The sequence below is a fragment of the Ceratotherium simum genome, chromosome 28 (assembly GCF_057802395.1).
Source record: "Ceratotherium simum simum isolate JZ-2026a chromosome 28, ASM5780239v1, whole genome shotgun sequence".
Taxonomy (NCBI): domain Eukaryota; kingdom Metazoa; phylum Chordata; class Mammalia; order Perissodactyla; family Rhinocerotidae; genus Ceratotherium; species Ceratotherium simum.
In genome coordinates, this window is record NC_141927.1 from 1243155 (window position 1) to 1269719 (window position 26565).

At 45.0% G+C, this 26565-nt stretch overlaps 1 protein-coding gene across 1 annotated transcript in view; it reads left to right on the plus strand.

Moving 5' to 3' along the window:
* Nucleotides 1-26565, plus strand: part of DLGAP2 (DLG associated protein 2) — a 759496-nt gene that overhangs the window by 574536 nt on the left and 158395 nt on the right. The window contains exon 4 of the mRNA XM_087418643.1: nt 26138-26203. Within this exon, the coding sequence (XP_087274769.1) occupies nt 26138-26203 (66 nt within the window). The remainder of the gene's footprint in view (nt 1-26137; nt 26204-26565) is intronic.

Below are 26565 nucleotides of genomic sequence, written 5' to 3' on the forward strand. Positions count from 1 at the left end.
TAGCCTTCCAGGGTCCAGGGCCTATTCACAAGAAGTGTCTCTTCTGGACCACGAAGGGCTTCACACGGAGCAGCAGGATGTGACAAGTGACACACTGTAGGGAAAGCCAGCGGCTTCAGGTTACTTTCATGGGCTTCTCATCAACATCATTTGGATTCAAATTCCACGTTTGTGGTTGAAAGCCAGGTAACTGCAGGCAGACCCATCTCCCCAAGCCTCAGTTTCTTCCTCCTCCTCCTAAGCTGGGGTGACAGTTAGGTGAGATTCTGAATGTGGGTCACCGTTTTAACCACTCTTTGTGTCCAGAGTAGCATCATCAATACATTAATTAACCCTGCATTTAATAAACATGAAATTAGCAACCAACTCTGTGCCAGAAACTGTTTTAAGGGCAAGTAAGTGAACAAAAGATGGAAAACATTCCCTGCTTTCATAGAGTGACAGTTTAGGACAGGAGTCAGACAGACAAGGTGAGTAAATATATGCAGGATCTGTGACCTTGGGAAGTGAAAGGAGAAACCAAAAGGCTAAGAGGGACTGCAGGTTAGGTGGTGACCAGGCGCCCAGGCGCCCAAGGGAAGGTGACGTTTGGGTAAAGATGTGACAAGCAGCCTCATGGAGATCGAGATCATGGGGAGGAGATCCAGGGAGAGGGCACCAACCCTATGGTGAGGGGGCAGTGGGGAGAGCTCAGGGATGAGACATGAGAGGTAACAGATGCAGAAGGCACACGTCCCTCTAGGCCCTTGTGACTCTGAGTGAGGTGTGTCGTCCTTAGGAGCCATTTTGGATTTTTGGTGGTTTATTGGTTTTGTTTTTTCTTAGCAAGGAATGATATTTTATCAGAATCCCTCCAACTTTATTGTGTTTTTTTAGAGTAAACTCAACAAGGGTAAGGATAGAGGCAAGGAGGCCTGTCACTGCCATCCCCTCGGCAGAAATGGTGGAGTCTTGGACCCATGGGGCTGGTGGCAGTGGGGCTGAGAAGTGATCAGATGAGGGATGGTGAGAGAATGCATAATTTAAACAGTTACTTACTTGCATAAGATTTCAGAATTTTTAGGCTCAACAAGTATTTTCTCTGAACGAGGCAGAGACACAGTCGAGAGCCAGCCCAGTGCTCTCTGCAGAAATTCGTGCACAGGCTCCGAGCATCCCCAGGACAGGGGCCAGGTTACCATTGGCTTCTCCAGCAGCCACTCCAGGAGCAGAAGGTGGGGATCGGTGCCTGCGTGGAGATCAGCGACTAATTAACCGGCCTATCCTCTGTCCACACCACAACCACCAGTCATGGTTGAATTCATCAGGACAGCAGAGACGTGTCTGTTTTCATTGCTCTGTGATCCTCAAGGCCTACAGCCTGACATGCGGTAAACCCTCAGTGCATAATTGACAAAGAAGGAACAGAAGTTCTGCACTTGGCTGTTACTATTGAGCAGCTTCCCCCAGAGGAGGTCTAGGGTCCTGCAATCACGTGATTGATGTCGGGGCCGATCTGATTATTGTCATCTTGATGTATGCATGTACAGTTCTGTGTCTGTAAGAAAGTTCCAGAAACGAGAGCTGAGAGCTGAGCACTCACCTTATGCACGGATAACATCAGGAAAACGTGGGACACCAGTGACTCTGTCTTTCAAATCCATCTGAAACGTGTTTGACATTTTTAGATTTTCCTTTAAAATGCAATTATTCTACAGACCTGTTGGGATGACTAAATTAAGAAAACAGACACTACCAAGTGCTGGCAGGGATGTGGAGCGGGTTGCACTCTCACAACGCAAAATGGAACGGCTGCTTTAGAAAACGGTTTGGCAATTTCTTAAAAGCTAAGCGCATCCTTTTCAGACAGCCCAGCAGTCCCATTCCTAGGTACTTACCTAAAATAAATGGGAACTTGCACCCACACAACATCCTTTACGCAAATGTTCATAACAGCTTTATTCATAATCCCCAAAGGCTAGAGACCACCCAAATGACCTCCAGTGGGTGAATGGATAACAAAATATGGTCTGTCCAAACAACGTAATATTATTCAGCCATAAAAGGAACGGACCACTGATACATGGGACAGTGTGGATGAATCTCAAATGCATCAACGTGGCTGCCATTGAACAAGTTTAAAAGCGGCTGGTGTGGTGAAAGAAGCCAGACTAGAGGGTTATGTACCGCACGATCCTATTTGTGTGACGTTCTTGAAAATTCGAAACTAAAGGAAGAGCCCCAGGTCTGTGGTTTCCACAGGCTCAGACGGGCGGGGCCAGGGGACTTCTTGGGGTGACAGAACGTGCTCCATCTTAACTGTGGTGTGGGTTACACAACTGTGTGCAATTGTCGAAATTCAAACACACTGCACCTAATAAAGATGAGCTGTACTGTGTGGAAATTAGGCCTAGACAAATCCGACTTACAGGAAATTGCATTATTCCTCTGATAATTTCCTCACAGATCCGGGGAACGTATAACTAACTTTACTCCTGGACAGGAAAACAGAGGAGCTATTCATGTCGGAGTAGGGACACATTAAAGCAGAGATAGGACTGGGGGCAGGCAAGAGGAAAGGACACAGTTTGGGGTCAGTTTGCCTTCAGGCTCTCCGCTTATAGTGTGTGACCATGTCTTAGTTACTTACTCCTGTCTCTAGACTTCAAGTCTCTTCCTTGGTCAAGCGGGGTCATAGCTACATCTAAGAGTTATAATGGACTTGATTTGTACAAGTCGTTCGAATGGTAAGTGTTTTTGTTCCAGGAACTGGGCTTAGCGATGTCTGCTCCCTCGTGGTCTCCACGTACTGGCCACAGGGCCTCTGACCCGTGCTGGGAGGCAGCACTACCAATGGCCCTCATTCTCTGGGCGCACTGCCTGGGCACCTGGCCTGTGCCCTCGGAGCCCCAGCTTCCTCGCCTGTGACCTGGGGCTAAGAGAACACGTGTGTTAGAGGGTGACTGTATGGGTTAAATGAGAAAGTGCACATGAAACTCGTCTCACTACCAAGGGCTTTATACGTGCTCCCCAGATGTTTGTATCACGCTCATGACTGCAGAGGAGGGTCTGTCAGGAGCTGAGTGTGGAAGGAAAGAGTGGGTATTAGAGGAGTGAAGGACCACAGAGCAGCATCTTAGGACTTCTCTTGGGGCCATCCTGATGGCTCTGTCTTACGGCTTCGCTACTTCTGGTTCCCTGCGTGGGGACGTGGACATGATTCTGAAAACCACGGCAGAACTGGTGCTGAGTTCCGCGAAATCGTTTGTGGCCTTCTTCTCATCAACTGTCAGGGATCGTTTCCTTCCTCTCAGGCTTAAGAGTTCAGACCTTAAGCAGTAATCTGCCAAGTTGTGTGCGTTCTTCTTAGAGGAGAGTCCTTAGACTTTATAAGATCCTTAAAGGAATCTGTGATCCCCAAAAATCTAAGAACCATTTTACTAGACCAACTTTAAATGTTTACTATATCCTAAAGACATGAATGTTGCCCTTAAAGATAGGGAAGTTGCTTCCCCCCATATTGGCATTTCTTTAAGGATAAGCATCTCTTCCTGGAAACTAAGGATTAATTACCAACCTGCTGTGCTCACCCTGTGACCACTGACCTGCTGACCACTGATCTGCTGTGCCAGCAAAGCAATCTCATGACTATTGTAAAAGGGACATTCCTGTCATATGTGATGTATGCTCTTTGTTCCAAAATGGTATATAACCACTCTGTACACCCCACTTCTTTGGTGCCCTTCCTTCCTTGGGGAAGGAAGCCCCAGGGCTATAGTCCTCAGACTTGGCTCATATGATAAACTCACCCAATTTTGATTTATACATTGATTATGAATTATTTGCATCAAGAGAGCTTAGTCACAAATTCTGTCAGTTGCATGGAGCCAGTCAAACCTGTTTACTTGGTGACATGCCCTGTTGTCCTGCAGTTTTTTCCTTCTTTGTAACATTTCTCTCAAAGCAGTTATGACAGACCACCTTAGATCAGAGTTGTTACCATCCTGCTCTGGTCTCCTCCACTGCACTGTAATCTCTCTGAGTACAAGATTGGTCTGTTCATCTACCAGGGCCCATCTTCCCTGTGTTCACTTTGTTTTTAATAAATGGTAGCGTCATGGCGGGTGAGAACATTTAACTGAGGAAGTAGGTTTCCGCTATAATTCTAGTGGCATCTACTGAGAAATCAAACAGAGCAGCCTCAAGTCTTTTCATCCTCCGTCAGTATCCTGTGTGTGCAAAGTAAAGCCTTGGGTCAAATGAGAAGACTTGTTACTCCAGCGTTTTGTTTTGGAGGAACCCCACTGATTCATTGCTGGGTATTTTAGGAGGATGGATGAAGGTCGTGGATTAATTACCTCCTGCGTTGCGGCTGCCTCAAGCCACCACCCCCAGCCGTACAAGTCATGACCTCACAGGCCTCCTGAGCACCACCTGCTGTCTCTGGACGCCACTGCAGGCCCAGGGCGGAGATGCGTCTAGTGAGCTCCCATTGTCTGCTGCCATTGGGAGTCAAGGAAATGTTTGCCAAGTAGAATTATTTTTCACCAACTAGAAAAAGTGTGATTTATGAATCTTTTACTCTTGCTAACCAAATGGAAAGCTTCAATTTTCGGGTTCCTTTTTTTTATCTCTGAAAAATCTCAGAAGCGCCTTTTCTTCATTAAAAAGAAAAACATTTTCTGTAGTTACTCTTCCAAAGTTTGATCTTGCAGTAGACAGAGCTGGCCCATATTCCTTTAGAATAATGAAACACTGGGGCCCAAAGCCTGTTCAAAGGGGGTGTCACTGCTCTGTCGGGATTGTAGGGGGGGCTACAGTGAATGGTATTTGAAGAACAAAAACCACACAACAAGATCACCCATTATGTGGGATTCAAGACACATAGTGACTGTCTCTAACTTCATGATTAAAAATCCTCTTGCCTTTGTGTGTCTCTTAGCATAAAATGCTTTTGTTGTGTTTTAATAAGTTTTTGAAGAGGCGTTCAAATGCTTTTTAAAAATCCTTCTGAAGCCTTATTTACATATACATCTATGTGAGAAAAACAATGCAATCCTAATAATGTTCCTATAGTGCACCATATTAAAAAATAAATCTAGTTTTATGATGCTAATAATTTTCCTTCTTTCCTCTGTGCTCCTGAGGATGTCACTCGATCCCCTGTCCTATGGTCTCTCTAATTTTTCTTGGTTTAGCTGAGCGCAGCATGTGTATTTCTAGCTGAGTCAAGCTAATTTCCGCTGAGACCAGCTTGGGTATTTTGATCACACACTTCCTCTTGATTCCTCCCTCAATGCACATTTTAGTGGTGTTATCATCTGAGTGACCTTCCTAAGGGGTCAGTCTTCGTCTCAATGACTTGCCTTGAGTAAGACCCCCTCATGATGTTGTATGTTCTCATCCAACTTATTGGTCCATTTCTGCTAAGTAAAACTATGCATTGAAATCTCTGTGCTTCATCTGACACTCGGAAATATCAATAAACGCAAAGACAGGCTTATTCTTAGGTGATTCATGCAGAACAGAGCATCTTCTGTATGCAGGATTTATCATTTTACTCCTGCATGCACTAGACAGACAGCCATTCCTTCCAGAGGATTTGGTTCATTCCATTGGGAATAATCCATGACGCTGTGTAGCAGAGCTGTGGATGGACTGAAGAAAGCAGTGTTCCTAGATCTTCCTGCCCTCGGGGCAGGAAGGATGCATGTTTTCCCCACAGGAGCCAAGATCTGAGACCCCACCCTGTTTGCCTGTTCAGGTCTTTGGATAAGGGCTGAAAGATACAAATCATAACATAAAATATGGAGACAGATGTAGTAGAAATGTCATTCCCATGAACTGAGTTTGTGGTGAACACTGCATAAGGGGGATATCCTGGCAGGAGCCATCCCACATGAATGCCTGCTCTATGTCCTACATACGTTCTTGCCTCTTGGAATATTCTCCCTCCTCATCTCCAGAAATCTCTGTTTTACCATCTCCTATGGCCCAATTCAAGTGAACACCCTCCACTCAGTCTTCATTGTGAGGAATCGCGCTCTTTTATTGAAATTCTGGCTCAGAAATGAGCCAGGCTTTAAAGCTTAAGGGCCTTTGGCCACGTCAGTCATCGTCGGAGCGTCTGTCTGATCTGGTATCTAATTGCTCACAATTCACCTGTGTATGGCAAGGATAAACAGCATTCTTCTACCCATCTGCTCAGAGGAATGTGGATCCAAAATAGCTAGCTTATTTACTTCCCTGACATTTATTTTCTCATGTTTAAACATATGGATTATTATGGGTTCACAGACTCAGAGCTGACAAAAAATCAGATTATGTGGCCCAGAATAATTTGAAAGATAGGAAAGAAAAAAATGATACCTGATGAAATTATAACTCACACCAATACAGACCTGGTTCAAGACACAGTCATGGGAATGAAAGAGTGAGTCCTCGCTCACTTTGCACTGGTGGCAGAGTCGATGGGTCTGGCCAGTCAAAAATGCATTTTTGGTGGTGGGAGGTGTGGGGTTTTTGTATAGCACTCTCTGTAAGTTTGGTTTAATTCTTTTCATTCTTTGTGTGTAAGGGGTTAATGTGACCTTCAGAAATCATCCACCTTCCCTTTTCCCCAATCATCACTTTTTACTATAATCACTGCATCTTAACCCATCAATTAAAACGGCCGTGGCATTTGCATTTGACCCTAGTCACCAGTGACAGGACCATCGCCATCTGACAGCTGTCAGGAGGCTGTACCAACTGGGCTCGTGGTTCCAGCCCAGTTTCCACCTGAAATCTGTTTGGGTTATTATGCAGATTTGACCGAACAGGCAGTTGTGCCTAAGTAATTCAGCATTAAATTTCCAAGAAGCCATCTTTGCTGACAATATCTGAGCTATTGCTCATATGCCCTTAAATGCCATTAATTAAATATCCTCTCTTGTTTCAGCCTTAGCAGTCTGTTCATTTTCTTGCATTTCTCCTACAAAAGAGCCTGTTTGCTGTCATTGTTTGTTTCTTCTTCTGCTGAGACATCAGGTGACCTCCTGTGACCTGTTTCCAGGCTTCAGGCTGCCCTCCTTCACACTGCCAATTTGTCCCCTGGAGGACACAAATGGGTGTTAGGGAGTTATGAGAACCTCCTCAACTCATGTGAAAAATGTAGTGTGTAGACATAGCATATTTTCTCAGGGAGTCCGTCTGTGGTTTCCATAAGATTTTCATAAGGTTCCCCAAAATATTAAGACCACAGCTTTAAATCCTAGCTTTCATCAGTGAGCCCATAGCTATCCATAATTCCTGGCCACTCTTCCTTCTCAAGAGCACACTCATCATATTTCTCTCTCCATTAATACTGTGTCCTGTTCAATTAGGTAGCGCCTCAGTGTCAGAGCTGGGCGTTATTTTGTCTGGTAGTCCAGGAAGCCTTGTAATGGAGGAATTATCATTCCATCTTATTCCTTAGTGAAGACTAATCATTAGCCAGGTGCAAGCGAAGGAGGGAATGGCTTCAGACAAGGTGTGAAATTGAGGGAGAAACTGAAGGTCAGCGTGCATCATTAGCCAAATACGATTCATGGAATATAATCTCCAGAAAAATGTTAAATTATTAACATCCCGTAAATGATGCTGACACAGTTAAATTTAGCAACCTCTTCAGGTCCCATAACACCACGCGATGTCATCAAGAATTCCAAGGGACAGCCAGACTAGCGGTATTCACAACGATAAGGCACAGGTGAGCAGTAGAATTTTTTCCAGTGACCTGGGTGACTGTGGGTGGGTCTCCAAGTCAATCGAGTCTAAAGTGATGTTCCATTTCAAAAATTGAGGAGACTTCCTAAACTTTGCTCAGCTACCAAACAATGCAAACAGGAATTGTAAGGGGCACATATAATAAGCTGATCAGAGTGATAATTAGCATCTGCTCAGAGCACTCATCCTCGGTTGCTTTTAGGACAAAAATGACCTCTGTTTATTTTTGCATGAGGAAGTTTGCCCTGAGAGGTGGGTAGGACTTACTGCCCACATGCTAAAACACTGTGGTGTGTTTATCCATTAATGAATTGTACATGGGTATCTGGAAATTGGACCCATTGGTAAAGGGGGTGGAGATGGAGGCATTTACTCAGCAGAAGACCTGATTCAAGAAGCCAAAGAAAGGATTGTCCATTTCACTTCCACTCGCGTATTGATTCTTGAACTCGATGAATGGTACTGTTCTCTGTTTCATTTTGGTAAGTCATTGATTTCTGTTTCCTTTCTACAACCCCTTTATACATTCCTATTATACAAAGGGGTTGGCCAACCCTAAGATGGAGAAAATAGTTGATTTTTCAGTAGTCTCTTCCTTGTTCCTCATCAAAAGCCCCCGAGGTCCAGGCTGGCTGTTAATTTTTGGTATCTGTGCTCCACGGTGCTTTGCAATAAAGTAAAATGAACAGCAAACAAAACTTTAGTGTGGAAACCTTGGTTAGGATGGAAGATTTGCATGCTGCAATCGTTTACCTGGTAGGATTTATTGTGAAAGAATCTCAGTTGCATATCTAAATTGGGTTGTGCTGGTGTGTTTCCTTTTTTTTTTTTTTTCAATAGAAGCCGAGTCCGTGTTCTAAAAGTTTTCCATACATTGATCCATTTAATCCTCACAAGAAGCCATATGACAGGACAATTATTGTCTCTACTTAAAAAGGGAGAACTGGTGCCCAGAGAGACAAGAATTTCCCAAGAGCACCCTGGGGTGGGGCAGACACAACAACCACACAAAACTGCCCCTCTCCTCCTGCCTGACTTCTGATAATGCAAGAAACACCAGGTGGCTGGGTAAGGGTTTAGGAGTCTCCAAAAGTAGGGTTTCACTTTTGTGGCTCTTTAGAGCCCACGGGTGAATGAGGCTGCCTCTGCATTTTCTTGAAAGATGGAAAGAATGGGAGATAGGGAACAATTTCAGGGCTGATTCAAAGTCTTTCTTCCGTTCTGTTCAGCATCACATTATTATTAAGCAGCAACCATGTGCAAAGAAGGGCAGGGCGGGCGCACACACACATTTTGCTTTAAAACAACTTAAACCAAGAAAGAAGATAGTTATTTGAGCAAATACACAGGACAGCTGATCCTTCACTGGCCCATTACACCGTTTATAAATGATTTGCCAAATAAAGAGGGTTTATGTTAACAAAATCAAATAAGAGAAGAACAAAAATAAAAGAAAGCTGAACAGTGTGTTTAACACTCTCCTGGGGTCCAGTTTTCATGTGCTTCCCACATGGTCAGTGTGAACAACATAAGCACAGAAAAAGTGTGATGACCGATCAGGGAGACATTCCCAGATCCGCCCTGAGGCATTACAGGAAATACCCTTTTCTTTCCAAAGGCAAAAGCTTTTTTCCAAAAAAAGTTAGGAAGAAAAGTCAAAGTTAGATGACATTTTATTGGATTTTATTTTCTAAGGCACTAAACTCTTGGAAATGAATAAAAAAAATCTCCGACTCCTCAGCTAACCCAGAAAGTTAAACTCACCTTAGGGCACCCCCGTGCGCTGAGCATTATCTGGACTCAAGCTTCCAATCCTCCCTAGCTGATCTGGCCATGGTCACCTTGCCGCATCACCAGCTGGTCACGAATGACCAGCTGGAAGGAGATTCTAGGGACTGGCCCCTGAACCCCACGCCCCACTCCCAACCCTCCGCACTGCCGTTGGGGCCAAGTCTATGTCCCTCGAGAGAAAGCTGGCAACATCTCCATGGCAGGGCGGGAGGTAGCCATGCTTGCAGAAAAAAAGAGACGTCCCAACGGTTGTGTGACATCTGTCACCCTAGTGTCATGCTTCCGTGACAGTATGGGGAAATCTGCATATTGTCATATCACATTTCGTGTGCTTCAGAATATGTGGGTTTTAAAGATATTTTTAAATTCAGAACAATTGCTTTTCCAAGTCATTGTTTTTCTTTTAAAAGAAATGCGAAAAGCCATTTGATCTACTTTTTGATACCTAGACAGGACAGAAACTGAGATCTATTATTAAGATCTATTATTAATCCACCACTGGGCTTGCTTTACAGGGTATTTGTGGTTCTCTACCCTCTGTTTTTCATGCTTAGTTTATGTAAGTTTTTATGTCTGAAATATAGTTTAGCATTTGATGACATTCATTGCATTATTCTTAAAGAATTTACAGAAATCATAGTAGTTAGAGTTTATTGAATATCTGCTCTGTTAAGCAATTTATGTACAGTTTTTTTTATGATGCTCACAATAGCCCTGTCAAATATCTTGCAGTTAATCAGAAAGACTCCATGAGATTAATCACTTACCCATGTTTACTCTGACAGACTAGTTGTTTGGTGATCTGCTTGCCCTGCCCCACGATTCCTTCCAGCTCCCCACTGGTCCTGGAAGACACAGCCCCACGTTCTCCCAGCCGCACTCCCTCTGGCCTAAAGGATGAAACTGGGGACGGACATCTGACCTGGAAGCCCTCACCCCTAAGCAGCTGAGCCATCCAAGTCTCTGTCATGAATATTGAACTGAAAAAGGAGAACGTAGTCACTGAGAGTGGCCCTTGGTCTGGGTGTGGCGACTGGGCTGGGACGGTCATTGGGGCATTGGCTGGAGGAGTCAGCGGGAGGGCAGGAGCCTGCAAAACAGCAGACACAGAGGGAAGCAAAGACATCAGCGATGCAAAACCACCAAGCAAAGGAGCGAGGGCAGCCTGGGAGCTTCTCTGCCCCTCAGCCCACGAGTGGCCAGCTGTCCGCAGGTTATTCCCACCACAGAGGCCTCCCTCCTCTGGAGCTAGGTGGAGTGGGTCTCCAGGACTTGCAAGCAGAGGGCTTGACGGAACTGTTGCATGGCCAGCAGACAGAGGCCAGGCTCAGTAACCAGCAGGTTTCTCTATGGGGAATCTCAGAAGGTTTTCACGAGGAAGTGGTCCAGGTGGAGCTTTATAAAGTGTCACTATCAGTCCGCTCCACCGCGTGGGGAAGGGACCACAGTGGGCAGAGACCCAATTAGGCGGGCGTGTTGCCACTTGTACATTTTCAGAATTTAGAACTGCTACACAGAGATGATGTGCACCTGGTGTCCGCTTTATTGCTCCTGGAGGCTTAACCGCTGTGAAAAATGGCTGAGGGAGACAGGTCTGCAGGAGGAGAGAGAGGAGGAGGAGAGGCAGGGATCAGGACGTGGTGAGCCGCCCCTCAAAGTCAGTAGAGAAGGCAAGTACTGAGTTTCCAGGAGCCATCACAGAGCGGGAGTTGTTTTTGTGAGAGTCTGGAAACTGTCATGTGCTCAAGATTGTTAATTGATTAGGGCCTGTTAGATTCAGAAATAGCAATAGTAATAGTGATCAGAATTGAAATCCTTTTTTTAAAAAAAGGTAAGTGTCTCATGTGGTTGTCTACAGGGTTGGCATGACTTGGGGAACAGGATGTTGTGTCCATTTCTAAAGCTGCCGTGGCCTGGAGGGGGCAGCTGGAATGGAGAAAAGACAAAGGTGGCTGGGCTCCTTGGAGCAGCTGGAGTGAAGGACTGATGACATGGGAGAGAGACCAAACGTAGAAAGACCCTGATTCACTCCGTGAATTTGTAATCAACTATTAACTAGCTTATTATCATATTGACTGTTATAATTTTTGGAGTGCTCTTCCTCAGCAGTCAGACTGGTATCGTTGCCCTGGTCCAGCAGAATAAATGGTCATGAATTCCAGAATTCAACATTTCTGACTTGAAAAAGAAACTCCAATGGTGGTTATTTTAAGACGCTAGGATGAGTTCTGTAGATCCTCATTGCCCAGAGACACTGGAAAGAGAAAAATTCTAAACCTGGTGGCTTAGACCTACACGTGGAAGGTTCTGTCCCAGAGAAATGCTAGATGACCCACGTGTACTTCACGGCGCACTCATTTTTCATCATGAGCGATGTTGTTTGGTGATAGTGCAAAAGGATCCAGAAACTCCAAGGAGATTCAGATTGATTTGGAACCATCAGGGTCCTTCCTGCTCCAGCTGGTAAAACTAATGGAGACTCGAGTTACGAGCTGTATGGGAATTTCTGTTCAAAATGGCTGTGGCATTTGATGCAAAAATATTCCTGTTTTTAGTTCATAAACTTTTATGGGAGATCTATGGAAAGTTAGAGCAACCCTAACTGACCATGAGATTCGAGGAATGGGGCAGTAATAGGTCATTCTATGGTTTCTGAGATTCCTCCACTTATTCTCAAACTGAGTCATCAGACTGTATTGAAATATTTCCCAGCAGCAGAAAACTTGATTTATCCCTTTAGCAATTCATCGTATTTTCCTCCCTGATGTCTCTGCTCTTTTCCTCGCTAACATCTGCCCTGTTGGAATTTTATTTTGCCACTGTGGCTGCCGTGTCAATAAGGAGCTGTTATCTTAAATTTTGATGAGAATGAATAAATTGAGGGTGAAAATCATACATTAACATCAGGCATTTCCACGGTCTCTTTTACAGAGCTGTAGAGAATTATGTGCACACTGAAGAATATGCCTTGACAGGAAGTTTCAGAAATGAGTTTGGAAATTGGGAGGATTTTAAAGCAGCTTCCCTGTCATTTTTCTGTAAAAGATGTATTTTTGTTTTCCTTTTCTCTCTTCTTGCCAGATAATTATGATAAGCTTTTATAGTATAATTTAGATTAGGTCGATTAGCTAGATCTGCTCTACACTATAAACGCAGCTAATGAATTGCAGATTTTTTCTATGGTTTTTCCACCTTAAAGCAGAGGCTTTAAGGGACTTAAGGACTTATCTATTATGCAAATACAGAAAATGTTTTTAAAACCATCCATGCATATTCAAAATTCATGGAAAACCAGTTTAGGGATATGACGGCCATGAAGCTTTATGTGAGAAAGAGGGGGAAAAGCACATATTTAAGTAATACATTCAATGCCTGGATATCTTTATTGTAGAGACAGTTGTTGAAATCTGGAAGAGGCTGTGTCCAAGTTCAGTGTTAGGATATTCAGTGGAGCTGGTCCTCCTTGAGAGTGCCCAGACTCAACTGCTGACGGATGGGTGGTCTGAAGTCTTGAGCCCATTGATGGACAAAGTGAGCAGGTAAAGGACTCAGGTGGATCATCAATAACTAATATCAGTCAATCAATCAACATGCTTATCTTCAGGATCTCCATTCCACGACTGTGTCCTTCTTCCAGATTTCACCCTTCTCCTGGCCCTCATTACCTTCCTAAGTTGCTCACCTTCCACGTTGGAAGGGAAGCGATGAGGGAGAAGCAACTTCCAAGAGCTGTGTGGATTTTCACGGAGAACTCAGGAAGGGAGAAAGGAGACTCACGCTGAGGGTGTGTTTGTGCCAGATGCTCTGCTGAGGGACGTCATGTAGGTTTTTCTTGCTTCATCTTTAAACCACCCTTGGACATTCATGCATGTTGTTGTCCCATTTTCAGATGAGAAAGTCAGGCTAAAGTTCCCTGCCCGGATCATACATGCTAGAAGGCGGGTCTGCCTGGATTTGAGCAGAGGAGGGTGATGGGAGGCTGTGTGGTCCGTGTGCTCACAGGGGGTTGTGAGACAGCCAAGCTAAGGCAGGTGGAGCCAGGAAGTCTGCTGGAGGAGATGGGAAATCTGGGCTCCTGGAGGCTCTCGGAGCTGCGCAGTCTCTCTGAGACTTAGGAAGGGCTGCCCGCATGGTTATGTGTATGAGTCCGTCGTGTTCCAGATAGTTTTGAGAGTGGTTTGCTTTAGAGGGGGAAAGATCCTCCAGGGAAGGCCGTCTGCTCTGCTGGTTCCAAGACAAGGCGGAGAGGGAGGGGTGCGTTACCCTAGGAACAGGGGCTCGGAAGCCACGCAGGCAGCAGCACCGCTGATCCAGTGGTAGTCATCTCTCCATGCTCTTCCAATTCTGAATGATATCAAAGAGCCTCATGCCAAACAGGATGACATTGCCAGGGCTCTTCATTATAAAAAACATAAATTGCTGGAGGCAAGCATACTGCCTGCGACCCGGATGTGAGAATCGTGCGTCCGTGTCACGAACATAGCGTTAAAATGCATGCGTTTGTGCGGCTGCTGACGGCGCGAAGCACCGCCAGATGGGAAAACTGGAGCCGTCTCTGTTTTGAATGTGTCTCCACTTGCCTCGTGTCGCCCGGTCGCCCGCGAGGCCAGCCGTTTCGGTGGATTGAAACAATATTGAGGCAACCAGGCTGCACAGCCTGGCGCCGTCGTTTTTTGCTTGGCTTTCAGGGCAAGGACTACATAATTCGTTAAACCAAAATCGATCCAGAATCCGAGGGCTTTCAAAATGAGTTGCAATCCAGGTGCTGCCACAAAACCTTGTACTTATTCTGTCTCCTGTGAGTGAGCTTGATGTGTGATATACTTTTGAAAAGAACGATGCCTTAGGCGTGATTTGGCGATGAATAATAGGTAACCAGTTTCACCTGTCATTTTTTTAACAAATGTTATTCACTTTTGTTAATATCCAAAGTGGAATAAATGAGTAATGACTAGGCTTGGGGCTATTGATCAAAATTCAGTTTTATGGCTAAGTGTACTAAAAGTGGGTGTTTACAAAGACTCGGGATCTGAAACAACCAACCACAAATCAAACTCTTGAAGTGGCTTTCTTTTAGGAAATAAGACTGAGCATAGTATTTTGGCTATGAAATATTTTAATATATAGATTTATATAATGAGTTTTATATATAATTGAGTTTATTCAAGTCTGTGTAACAACTGAATGTAAAACATTTTAAATAGAGTTACTGGAATTAAAAATGTACTTTTTAATTAGCTTGCCCTATTATGGAGTCCTTGATGGAATCTTTGCAACAACATGAAAGGCTCTCGTTGGTACGTCGTCCATTAATGAACTTACGTCATTGTACAGTAATTATTTGTTTATGGGTAATTTTCCTTCCAGACTGTGGGCCCCTAGCATGTAACACAGCGCCCAAAACTTAGTGTCAATCAACAAGTGTTTGTTGAAAGAGCAGTTAATGGAATTTCAGGTACTGAGTGTCAGCAGGCATTGACGGTAGCATTTGTGCATAACTAAAAGAACCATGGCGCTGAGAGAGCCAGGAGCTGCTCTGCCGCTCTCTTCAAATAGTCTCTCTCAACTTCCATTTCCAGGAAATGCCAGATTCAGTGAAATAGTAAATGTAGAAATATTATCTTTTCAATGATACTTGTAGGAAGGAATTTTAATAATTTAAGACTAGTCCATGTTGCAGTCACAGTTATTTAGTTCCTCGGGCAGGTCCACGCTCTAGAAGATCCTTCAGGATTTCCCGACAAGCCCACTCCTGGCACAGCTGCAGGGAGTTCCGGTGGAAGACTCGAGGCCCCTCCTTTCACACTCTCCTCCCCCAAAATTGCAGACTCCTTCACAGTGTACACGTGAAGCCTCGTCTCTCTGAGCATGGACACGGTTCCTGGAACTGGCCACAGCAGAAGGACGGAATTTGACACAGAGCTGGGACTCAGTGAAGGCTTATCAGTATCCATTTGCACTTTAGTATGAATGAGTTTGGCATATCTCTTTTCTAAGCCCAGATTTTGATGCTGGAAGAGGAGTGTTTTAAAGAGGAAATTGGAAAAGAGAGTGGGCATGTGAACCTAAGCAAGACACTGAACGCCAACTTAAAGTAGTGCCGGATACACATGTTATCTCCTCACTATTTTTCCAAAAACCAATCCTAATCAGCTACACCAGAGTAAGCTAAGATTGGTTGCAGTAGATCAGGCAAACAGATGAGCAGTTAATGCCAATGTGCAGCACAGGAAAAGATGTGGACTTTGGAGCCAGAGAGAAATTTAGGACCCAGGTTCTAATCTCAGTTCTTCCACTGAGTAGTCACAGGATTTTTTTTTTTTTGAGGTATAATTGACACAGCATGGTGACAATAGTCAATAACACTGTATTGCATATTTGAAAGTTGCTAAGAGAATCAATCTTAAAAGCTCTCATCACAAGAAAAAGAAATGTAACTATATGTGGTGACGATGGTAACAAGACTTATGGGGGGATCATTTCGCAGACTATACAAACATTGAATCATTATGTTATACACCCGAACTAATATGATATTAAATGTCAATTATACCTCATGGGATTTTAGGTTAATTACTTAACGTCTCTGAAGCTCACTTTCCTCATTTGCAAAATGGGTGTAATAATGTTTTATCTTAGGTATTCAGATAGCGAGTCCCCTCTCCGAGGTAAGGTAATTGCAGTCAGTGAATGAATGCCCAGAGAGAACAATAGGCTGACTCTTTTGGACCCAGAAGAGAGGGACGTAGAGGGGGCCTGAGGGCCTGAATGCGCGGGGAGTCGGTGCACGGGGGCGTATCATTTCCATAGCTACTACTTCACATCTTTCTTCTGGAGGAGTTCACGGGGAGATGCTTGACAGAACTCGTAGACTGAATTGACACACAGTGTCACTCGTCTCTGCTTTTAACTTTTTCACCATCCTCAATTTCTGTAAGAAACTAAAGTGTTGCGGTGCTCAGAATTATCCTCAAAAGTTGCCTTTTCGATGCCCAAGAAGCCCTTCGTGTGTTACAGATAGAGGGTAAGAGAACCCAAAAAAATTCTTCCCTCTTCATATTCTTGTAGACTGTACAAGTCTAGAAACCAATGGTCCATGCTGAAATTTGAGCTGCTTGCATAGGCTACTCGTGTGCTTCTGGTATAACCAAGGTGGATTTCAAAGAAAAACAGGACTACAAGCCGTGTGAGGGCAGGAACCATCCCCCATCCCTGTCCTTTCCCTCAGTGTTTACTGAGTTCCCGACGTACCGTCCCACAGAAGGTTCTCAGAGACCCACTGGCTGAATGAATGAATGAATGGCTTGCTCTTTATGAGTTTCTTTCTACATCTCAATTCTACCATTATATGCGTGAAGGAAAACGGCGATAAATACTGGTCTGTAACAGAGGGGGATTGAAGCTATACATTTGTACCACTATCCATTTCATTCCAGGCTAATTCCAATAAGAAAATTCAGATTTTGGCTTTACTGAAGACTATTGAACACCAAGTATTTTTATAATTTCTGCTTATAAAACACAGACAGGCTGGTTGGAGAAAATCTGGAAAGCGCGAAAAGTTTAAAGAGGAAAATAAAATGGAGCTGTAATTCCTCCCATCAGCCCCAATCACTGTGCATCTTGGTAAATTGCCTGCAGTCTTTTTTTCAGAGCAAAACGAGCACATGAAGGGCAGAGTTTGCATATTGCTTTTCTCGGGTAGCGTTACACTGGGAATCTCTAAGACTGTTAAAAGCTCTGTCAGTCTGGGCTGCGACTATCTGTAATTTATTTAACCAGTCTGCTTTAACTGGATGTTTGAAAACCAAGACTTGCCAGTTTTTTTAAAGGGAAGATAAGTGGAGCTCCTGACCCTCAAGTCGTTTACACAAAACCCAGGAAAAGGCACAATAATAACGGAGCTCTTGTGGCTCCTGCGTGTGGAAGCACCTTGCACGGGGGCGGAAGTCGTCCCTGCAGAGAAGGAAGAGGCAAAGCCGGATGCTGGAAATTCCTCAAAATTAACGCAGTTTCAAACAAGGAATTTAAGAGTGTGTAAAAGTTAACATTGTGGCTTTCCTTACGTTAAAATGCCTAAAAACTCCTCTCCAGAGAGCAGGTGGTGTGACAGACCTTGAGAGGGACAGCAGGCAGGGAATTCCACTCCTTGTCTTCACAGAAAGTCAGGAACTCGGAGAGACCGCACAGAGTCCGCTACTGGGCGTCCCGCGGCCCGAGGATCACTGGCCACAGCTGGCTCCAGGGGCCGGTAGATGGTCAGGGCTCCTGGTTTTAGTTGCCGGGGGAGAGGGGGGCCTTTAATAAATTACTTTTCTTCGGTCCACTAAGTTGGTGGTTCTCAACCCTGGCTGCCCAATAGATTCAACTCTGGAGCTGTGAAATGATACTGACCCTGGGCCACCCCCGAGAGCTGAGCCAAGATCTCTGGGAGTGCAGAGACATGAGCATCTCATCCTTCTAAAAGCTCCCCAGGGGCACCGAGGCAAGATGAGCAAATAGAAATTGGATGCCTGGTAAATTTGAATTTCAAGGAAACAACAGATATTGGATGGGATGCACTAAAATATTATTCTTTGTTTATCTGAAATTCAAATCGAAGTGGATGTGCTGTGTGTTATCTGGCTACCCTACCCAGGGCCATCAAACACAGGAGGGCTTAGAACCACCCTCAGAGACAAACAGCCTGTTTAGTTTCAGATTGTTCCTTCTGATCTTGGAGATGTTTACATAAGGATGGTAAGGGCAGCAGTAACCTAAGAGACGAAGGCCGGGTTTTTCTAAGCTTTGTAAAATGCCCTTTACTCTGTTGTGAAAATAGCATTTCTAGTTTAAACACGCTGGACATCTCTTCAAGCAAACTTTGATATAAAAACCTTATTAAATACAGAAGGTAGCGCAAAGGATTTAACACTGCATTCATTTGGAATTTAAATTTAAAACATATTATATAAAATATAATTAATGTCACTTTTGAAGTGAATGATGTTCAAGTTTAACAGCAGACAGATACAATGTCATCTTGAAGCTTTCAGATATTTAAATAAGAAACAGTCTGCTTTTTACTTCAGCATTTTTTAATCCTTTTACTGAGTCCAGAGAAATGCAAAATTAAGTGTATGTTGCTCTTAGTCATAACTGAATTCCTCCAGGAGATGATTTTGTAATTTATTTGAATGCATGGTGGTGGTTAACTTAACTTGATAAGGCCCTCAAAGCTTGGAAACAAGAGATGGGGAGGTGATTCACACTCGTCTTCTGTGAGATGAATGCTAAGACCTCGCTGTCCTGAGTTTTAGCTGCCACCTGTTCTGAGAGCCATTTAATTGTCATCCCTAGTTGAGTGGGGTTGCTTCATCAGTGACTTTGAGTTTTCCTTTTAGCCTGGTTTAAGTGACATCTAACTATTAGTGAAAATTCTGCAGCCTTTCGGGGCAGCTTCTGGTGAGACTTGATCTTTGGTCCAAAATAAAATTATGAGCATTTCTGTGGCTTTCAAAGAAAAGCCATTAGTCGTCATTACAGCAGCAACTGAAAGCAGTCTGGTGGCACAGCTGTGAATGAAATGAAGGGGAAGCAAACATTAAAACCAATCAATGCCTTTGTCCTAACAGAGCAGAAATGAATCCTTAATTTAAGCAGCCTTCAAATCCTGTCATCAGGGAAACGGCTGAAATGTAGACTTGCGTATGCTTTCTTCAAAAGTAAACTTTTAAAGATTGAAAAGAATCCAGAAACTTGGCAAACTGTCAGATCACCGAACTTGGTGAGTTACTCTTTCAGCAGTGAATTCACTGAGTGTCTCTTGTGCGAGTCCCAGAAGCAGCTTCCGTCGGTCGTGCCTGGAGCCTGGGACTGTGCTCCACGGTGCTTTGGACATGTCGTCATCCTACCCACACTAATAACACGAATAACCGCGAGCTCCTGTGCCCTCTCTATCCATGAGGAGCAGTTTCCTGTCGTGGTCGCACAGTTGGGAAACATTTTCACAGGGAACAGTTTTAACCTGCCCACCTCCCTCCTCCTCCATCTCCACCCTCTAAGTAGATGATGGGTGGAGTTCACGGGAGGAGACTGAACACAAGTGCTCACCCAGACAAGAGGCAGTCCCAGGTCTGAAGGGGCAGCTGCGGCCTAGCAGAGAGTCAGCCGTGAGGTTGAGAGGGACCTAAGCAGGGCCAGAGGGAGAGTGAATGTGAAGCATGCAGGCAGACAGATGGATTAGCTGTCACAGGAACTGGAGGGGAAGAGGCGAAGTAGACAGAGCCCCGGTGACTTGAGGAATGCCTTTGTGAGCTGGAACGGATCCCCTGAAGGAAAAGGAACAGACACACCGTTAGAGGGACCAATCCCAAGGGAAGATCCAGAGATACAGCTGGGCACAGGGTGGGAATGACGAATGGCCTTTGGTATGTCGGTCAGACTTCGAAACCTTGATTTCATAGCAAAAGCTTCCCATCCAATGAAAACATATTGTCCCAGCAATAGAAGGAGTGAATGTCCTCTTCAGAAAAGAAGAGGAAGTGACTCCTGGAGGCTCCCTGGGCAGGCACGTGTTCCTTGCAGCTCTGGGGTTCTGCAGAGAACCTTCGAGGAGTGCTAGGGAAGGATGGAGGTGGACACCACCACCTCATTCACTTCCTCTCCCGATTCTCCAGAGCTGTGCCAATAGCATCCTTTGTAGTTTGTGGCTCTGTGTAGATTTTATTTGCAAAAAAAGGATTGTGCTACTAAAAACACAGTGTGGAAATCACAGTTCTGGTGAGAACTTGGGCAAATCACTTACCCACTGTGGGCCTTGGCAGCTGTCAAGAAGGACAAATGGTCTCTGCCCTGCCATTACCCACGGGGATAAACAGATTAAGCACATAAATAAAAACGCTGTGCGGAGCAGGCAATGCTGCGGAGTCCCAAGCACAGTGGATAAAAGCCTCTCATTCCATTTTCTTGGGGTTTGTGTGTTAATAAGACTATTGTATTCCTTTACACCAAGAAATCAAATATTTTCTGAGCAGTTTCCCTTTTCGTGTGTAAAGATTGTTTTTCCTTCTACCTGCTGTTTTGAAGTCTTAACTGTTTCTTATTATTCCTTCCAAGTTAGCATGATTTGGAGACTTTTCCTCCTCAGAAGATGTAATTTGTACTTATACTTAAGAGGGCTTAACAATCCAGAGAGTGAAGTCTGCATTTCCTCTGCTTCTCTGAGCCTTGTGGTAGGCATGCGGAGGTCAGAAATGGAAGCGTCTGAGAAATGAAGGGTCCTTGTGTCTGATGCCCCCACACTGTGGAGTGATAGGGTCCTGAACTTCAGAGACCAGGCTTGGCGTCACAGGACTCTGTCCCTTATGTGACTTCAGAGAAGATCCTTAACCTCCCGAGGTCTTGACTTCTGCATCCATCATCCTAGAGATGGCCATTCCTGCCCTAAATGCGTGGTGGTTGGGGCAATGAAATGAAGTAATGGAGCCATGAGTATTTGCAAATGCACATAAATTATTATGCACGTTACTTTTCTTCACTGCTTCTCCAAAATAAGGCATTAGGAAGAACCACACAGCAAGTGGATCCATCAGAGCTGTCTGCTGGTCTTGGTGCCAATCCCTACTTTCCAGGACTGAAAAAGGAGCCAACTTCAATACCAGTCGCGTCCTGCAGATTGTATCCAGCGGGAGAAAGAAGAAAGTAAGACAGGTGGGACAACATGCTGGACGCAGTGATGTGCAGGGGCTGCCTTAGATGCTGGCTTGCTGGGAAGGAAGGCGTGGTCTCCACTGCTAGATGGGGAAACAGAGCTGAGAAGTTAACTCTCTCCTGTTACACGGCTGACGTGGGAGCCCCAGCTCCTCCCTTTCCATTCAACTGTGCTGCCTCAAAATCACGGACTTGATGATTCCCCATCACCTTGGCTCACAGGAACTAGCTGGGTAGTTGAAATGACCAATGACCCCAATGACAGTTCCCGAAGGACTCTTCTTGATGAGGCACTGAGACATTCCCATGAGTGGGTAGTAACTGGCCACATGAGTTCGGCATGATAAAGCCAAATCTTGTTCAATAGCTGTGCTGACATCACATATTTGGATCTGACCCCTCTTGGGGTTGACCCCTCCTTGACGGAGGTCCCTGGCTCTGGTCTGCAGCCGTATTGAAGTGGGTGCCTTTGCGTCTCCAGACAGCAGATCACGGCCTCTTCTGCTTTTCTAGGCCCAGCTGTTTGCTCTTGTATCCATGGTGCTCATTTCTGTGCCCGCAGGGCCACCTCCCGGCATGCTGAGTGTCTCTAGTGATGACCACAAATGGATGTTGCAATTCACTAATTATTTGAATTCAGCTCAGTTAATTGAGCTAGTCTTGGGTGTTAAATAGCTCATAGGTGTGTCAGCAAAGCACATGACAGGCCCCATGGCCGCTGAGCACCCTGTGCTCAGCGCACCCTGCACGTCCGTTCCGAGAGGCCTCTGAGAGCAAAGTGTAGGTCTGGTGTGCTGCCTGGCAGGAAAGAGAATGTGAGTCACCACACTCAGGACTGTTTACAGAAGGTGATCGATCAGAGCCCCGGCACCATCCTCCTTAGATGGATCCTGGAACTTGAGCCGGCCTTATAAATAGAGGTAAAATGTCCACCGATTTCCGTGATAGTGGATTTCTTCTTGGAAGTCAGTCTACCTGGGGAGTCATCTGGCCCATCTGTCGCTCAGCTGCCTAAGTCATTTCTCTCATCTCTTCTGTCTCTTTATTTGGGGGATTTTTAACTTATTCCATTATCAGTCCCAAAACACCCTATTGAGGAAGGTCAGTGCAGAATCTCATATAAATCAGATACTGTGGTTGCAGGGAAGCGTCGTACAGACTCGGAGCAACAACAGAGAAGATGGAGCCAGCCAGGTCTGCCTGTGACTGTGTGTCCTCAGATGACGGACTCAACCTCCCTGGTCCTCGTTTTCCTCAGTGGAAAATGTCGATGCTGCAGTCGCCTGGAACTCTCTCGTGAGGACTGACTGTGAGGAAACACTGCCCCAGTCTCCCTTTGCGGGAACTCAAGTGGCTTCCAGCAACTCCTCCTGTGACAAGTGAAGGCAGAAACGGTGTACTCCTATGGAATGGCAGTGATGCCCTGTATTTAGTCATGTGTTGTCACAACTTGTCTGAGATATCTTCATGAACTCCTGGGGTACAGGGAGCAGGCTGGCCCTCTCTTTGGCCCTCTCACCTGCAGTTTGCAGGTGATTGCAGAGACGCTAGAGAAGGTGCCCCATGTTACGTTTGTTAATGGCCGATCTGTACTCTTTGGGCCACACCAACTGCACTCAGACGTGTTTTGTGGCTGCGGCCATACCTGCAGAAGCACTTTGCACACCTAGGATTAGGTGTTGACTCTGAAGAAGTGTGATGATGACACAGAACCACATAAAGGCCTAATTGCGATCCACCCCGAGGTGGTTACAGCAGCACTGTCGTGTGTCAGGGAGCAATGCTGTCATCAAGTTTCGGTACATAAGAAAAACATAGCTCTCAAAGTGACTTCAGCTGGAGAGTATGGTAAGTGTGCAGTGTGGCGTGAGGAGGGTCCCATTAAGAGTTATAACAGCGAAGGACTGGGTTTCTCTGGTGAAGACCAACACTCCTTAGGTGCACTCAAATGTGTCAGAGGGTGATTTCCAAGATTGTTCATTCTATGGCACATTTCTATTTTTGCTAAGGAAACACGATAGAAATTTGAGCATGATGTCAGATGAAGGTGCTCTTAATCTTACAACCCTGAGTAATCTCACACGTATCATCTGTATGTTGCTACCCCTCCTGGCTGTGATGAGTTTAGTGTGGACAGTGGAAAATAAAGGCACAAAGAAAGGTGCTTACAGTCACCTGATTTCAGAAGGTCTGGGCACAGAGCTAACAGAGCAGTTGCTCCACCACACCAGCCAAGTTTTGCTTCTTAGGTCAGACTGCTTGTCCTGACAATACTGGTGGAGCAAGTGGTTCCTTTCCTTAATAGGAGTCGGGGCAGGAGAGAGAAGTCTGGAAGAAAGGGTTTTCATGTATCTCTGTAAGCCTAGATGGGGGCAGACGTGGGGGCCCTGTGTCATTGAGATGGTCATGTAATGTGAGAGCTGTCACAGGAAGAAGCCGAGCCTTGGGCATCCTCCGCGTTTCATTCATTCCGCTCGTCCCTCAAACATTCATTGGCACCCACTGTAGACGCTGTGACATCAGGGTGACTAGCACGCAGACCCCGCCTGCGCAGTTCCCTGGGTGAGTCCTCTGGGCTGTGAGCAGGTGTATGGTGGAGACACAACATTGAAGCTGCAGAGACAAAGCGTGGTTGGATACGGCAGGACTACAGCCGCTCGTTATACCAACACACACTTTCAGTGAAGCTTTATCAGCTAAGAGGTAACCCAGAACAGAAACTCTGAATGCATTTGCCCTCAACCCATGTCGTGCTTTTTCACTGTGACAGGTTTTGCCTGAGTTAAGTTGTTCCAGGCCTCACTGTATCTTGATCTAATAAAGGACAGGCGCAGAGGTAAAATTTGCGGGAATCATTTTTACCCTTACAATTCAGGGCTGACCTTCAGAGAGACTCACGATCATCCTTGGAGTATTGTTCTCAGATTAATGAGCTGCAGTCCCTGTGTAAAGCTGTGGGTGGGTGACACTGCATTTGTGCTCTATGTGAAATGCACAGCTTTGTACATTCAGTGTGGGCATGCTGTCTCTTGTCCTCGTGTGCTGGGCATTTCTGTTAGCTGAGTGCTCATTCTTGTAATTTCAACAATGTAATGTGAACTCGTCCTTCAAACTCACTCCCTTAAAGCTTGTCTTTTTTTTTCCGTGTAAATGTGTGTTTACACCAAGGAGAACCAGTGAGATCTGAAATTGGAGATTTGTTGTTTGGTTTATTCTCCTAACTCCATTGTAACCCAACTGATGAGCACTGTTTTCAAGTTAACAACACTGAGCACGTGACTGTAGTCTCCATGGCAACCGTATTTAATTAGAACAGTGCACTTTATTGCATTATATTTCTAAACACATGAAAACATAGCCATCTTTGGTTTCATATGATATTTAATGTGCTCAGCTGACTGATGAGCTTTGTAGTAGACAGCTCATTAGCAGGAAACACCACTTAAAGTGTGCAAAAAGTGCTGTTGGCAGTGAAAAAATGGGCACAGTTGAATTATGTTAAATGGTTTGAATAACTGTCTTATAAAATACTTAACCCAATTCGGACAGTTATTATACCTATATAAAAGTATAATATATATATCTATTAAAAAGCAGTGACTGGGAGATCCTGTAAAATGAAATGCTACTACAAATTTACATGAGAAGCGGCCCTAGCTTCCTCAGCCTCTGCCACTGCCAAACCTCCCATCCTCCTTTCTTTCGTTCTGTGAACTCACTGAAAATGGCAGATGCCCAGTTGCTACATTGAAGATGGTGATGACGTAACTGGGTTTGATCACAATGTACTAAAATGAATCCTTTTGCAGACTATACCATGGCTCACTGTATTTAATATGACTAACAGGATATAGATGTAGAATATTTGCCTCAAAGCCTATTCATGAATGTTGGAAGCCTACATATCCACGTGTAGAGTCTGAATATATAATCATATTCATAATTATATTTATGAAATATGTTTCAAAATGATGACACATATGTTACGTATATAATGTATCATGGAAAGAGCCCTGATCTGGAACTCCTGTCTCCATATGGAGATGGCTGTCTACACCCCTCACTTCTGATTCCGTGTCGGTTAGAGAATCCCTGGGCACCGAGGTACATCTGAACCTCCCTCCAGTGCCTGCAGAATCCACAGCAGCCTCAGAGGAAGGCACCTGGCTTGCTGGGCAGAGCACAGGACGGAAGGCCGGGGGCAGCTGGAGGAAGAACCAGTCCCTTCCTCTCCTGGCCTCTCTTGCCCCTCTAGGAAGAGGGAACAGTGCTGCAGATGACCCCCTGAGACCTTTTACACCCACGCGATGATGTCACTCTGAGAAAGTGATGTCTGCTTTCTTTGCAATATACAGAGCGAACAGTTGAGAATCAATGCCAGTGACCTGAAGCGTTCTCCCAACAGAGGGAAACATGATTCGAGTTTTGGACAAAACTGACCTAAGATGAACTAATATTAAACATTAAAGCAGTAACTGCAGGCTTTGAACATTGCTGAATGAGGCCTCAGATAGTATAAAGTTTCCAGATAGTAGAGGAGGTCTTCACGGGCGGCGCAGGGCTCATATGGGGTTCAGCCAGCTGGAAGTAGCCAGAGAAAGTAACAGTGGGCTGATGGTACAGAATTCCGTTCTAATGCAGACAAGGTCCGATAAATCTGAAGGTAAATCAGAAATGAACCCGAGAATCACTGGACGTACCATAAGTCGGTACCTACACGAGGCAATTTTCACAGCACTGTTTTCACAGAAAAGTTGGTGGTTCTGAGGTTTCAGCATAAAACGCCTGCTCTGAGCAGGGACATTGGAACGAGTATGAAAGTGTCTTTCGTCTGTGAACATCTGTGGTGACGGGTGTTGGAGATGCACTGTGGATGACTACAGTCCACCGAGACCACTATTAAATGGTGACTCTGTTTCTCTCTTTGCAGAGGAAGAGGGCGGGGACCTCGCCCAGCCGGGCATCAGCTTTCCAGGGCCGGCAGAGGAGGACCTAGGTAGAGTACGATTATCAGCCTGGGTACTGCAGAGAGTGGTCATAACCAGACACGCTCGGGCGGGGTGACCGTCTGCACATCAGGAGCTGGGGAACCTTTCCACAAAAACATTTCCAGCAAATGTCTGACTTTTAGAGTGTCCGAATAAGAACTAAATAAGATGTGGTAAAAATTTTTTTAAAAATTGTACTTTATAAGCATTATGGGAGCTATAGGTAAGAACACGCTTGCTCCAGAACATCACAGATTAATTAAGGCAGTTAATTATTTTTATTAATTAAGGCAGTTATTAACATAATTGCCCCACATCTACGAACGTAAAAGGACCCCTCTCCCCTTTTCTCCTTCATGACGACAACCTT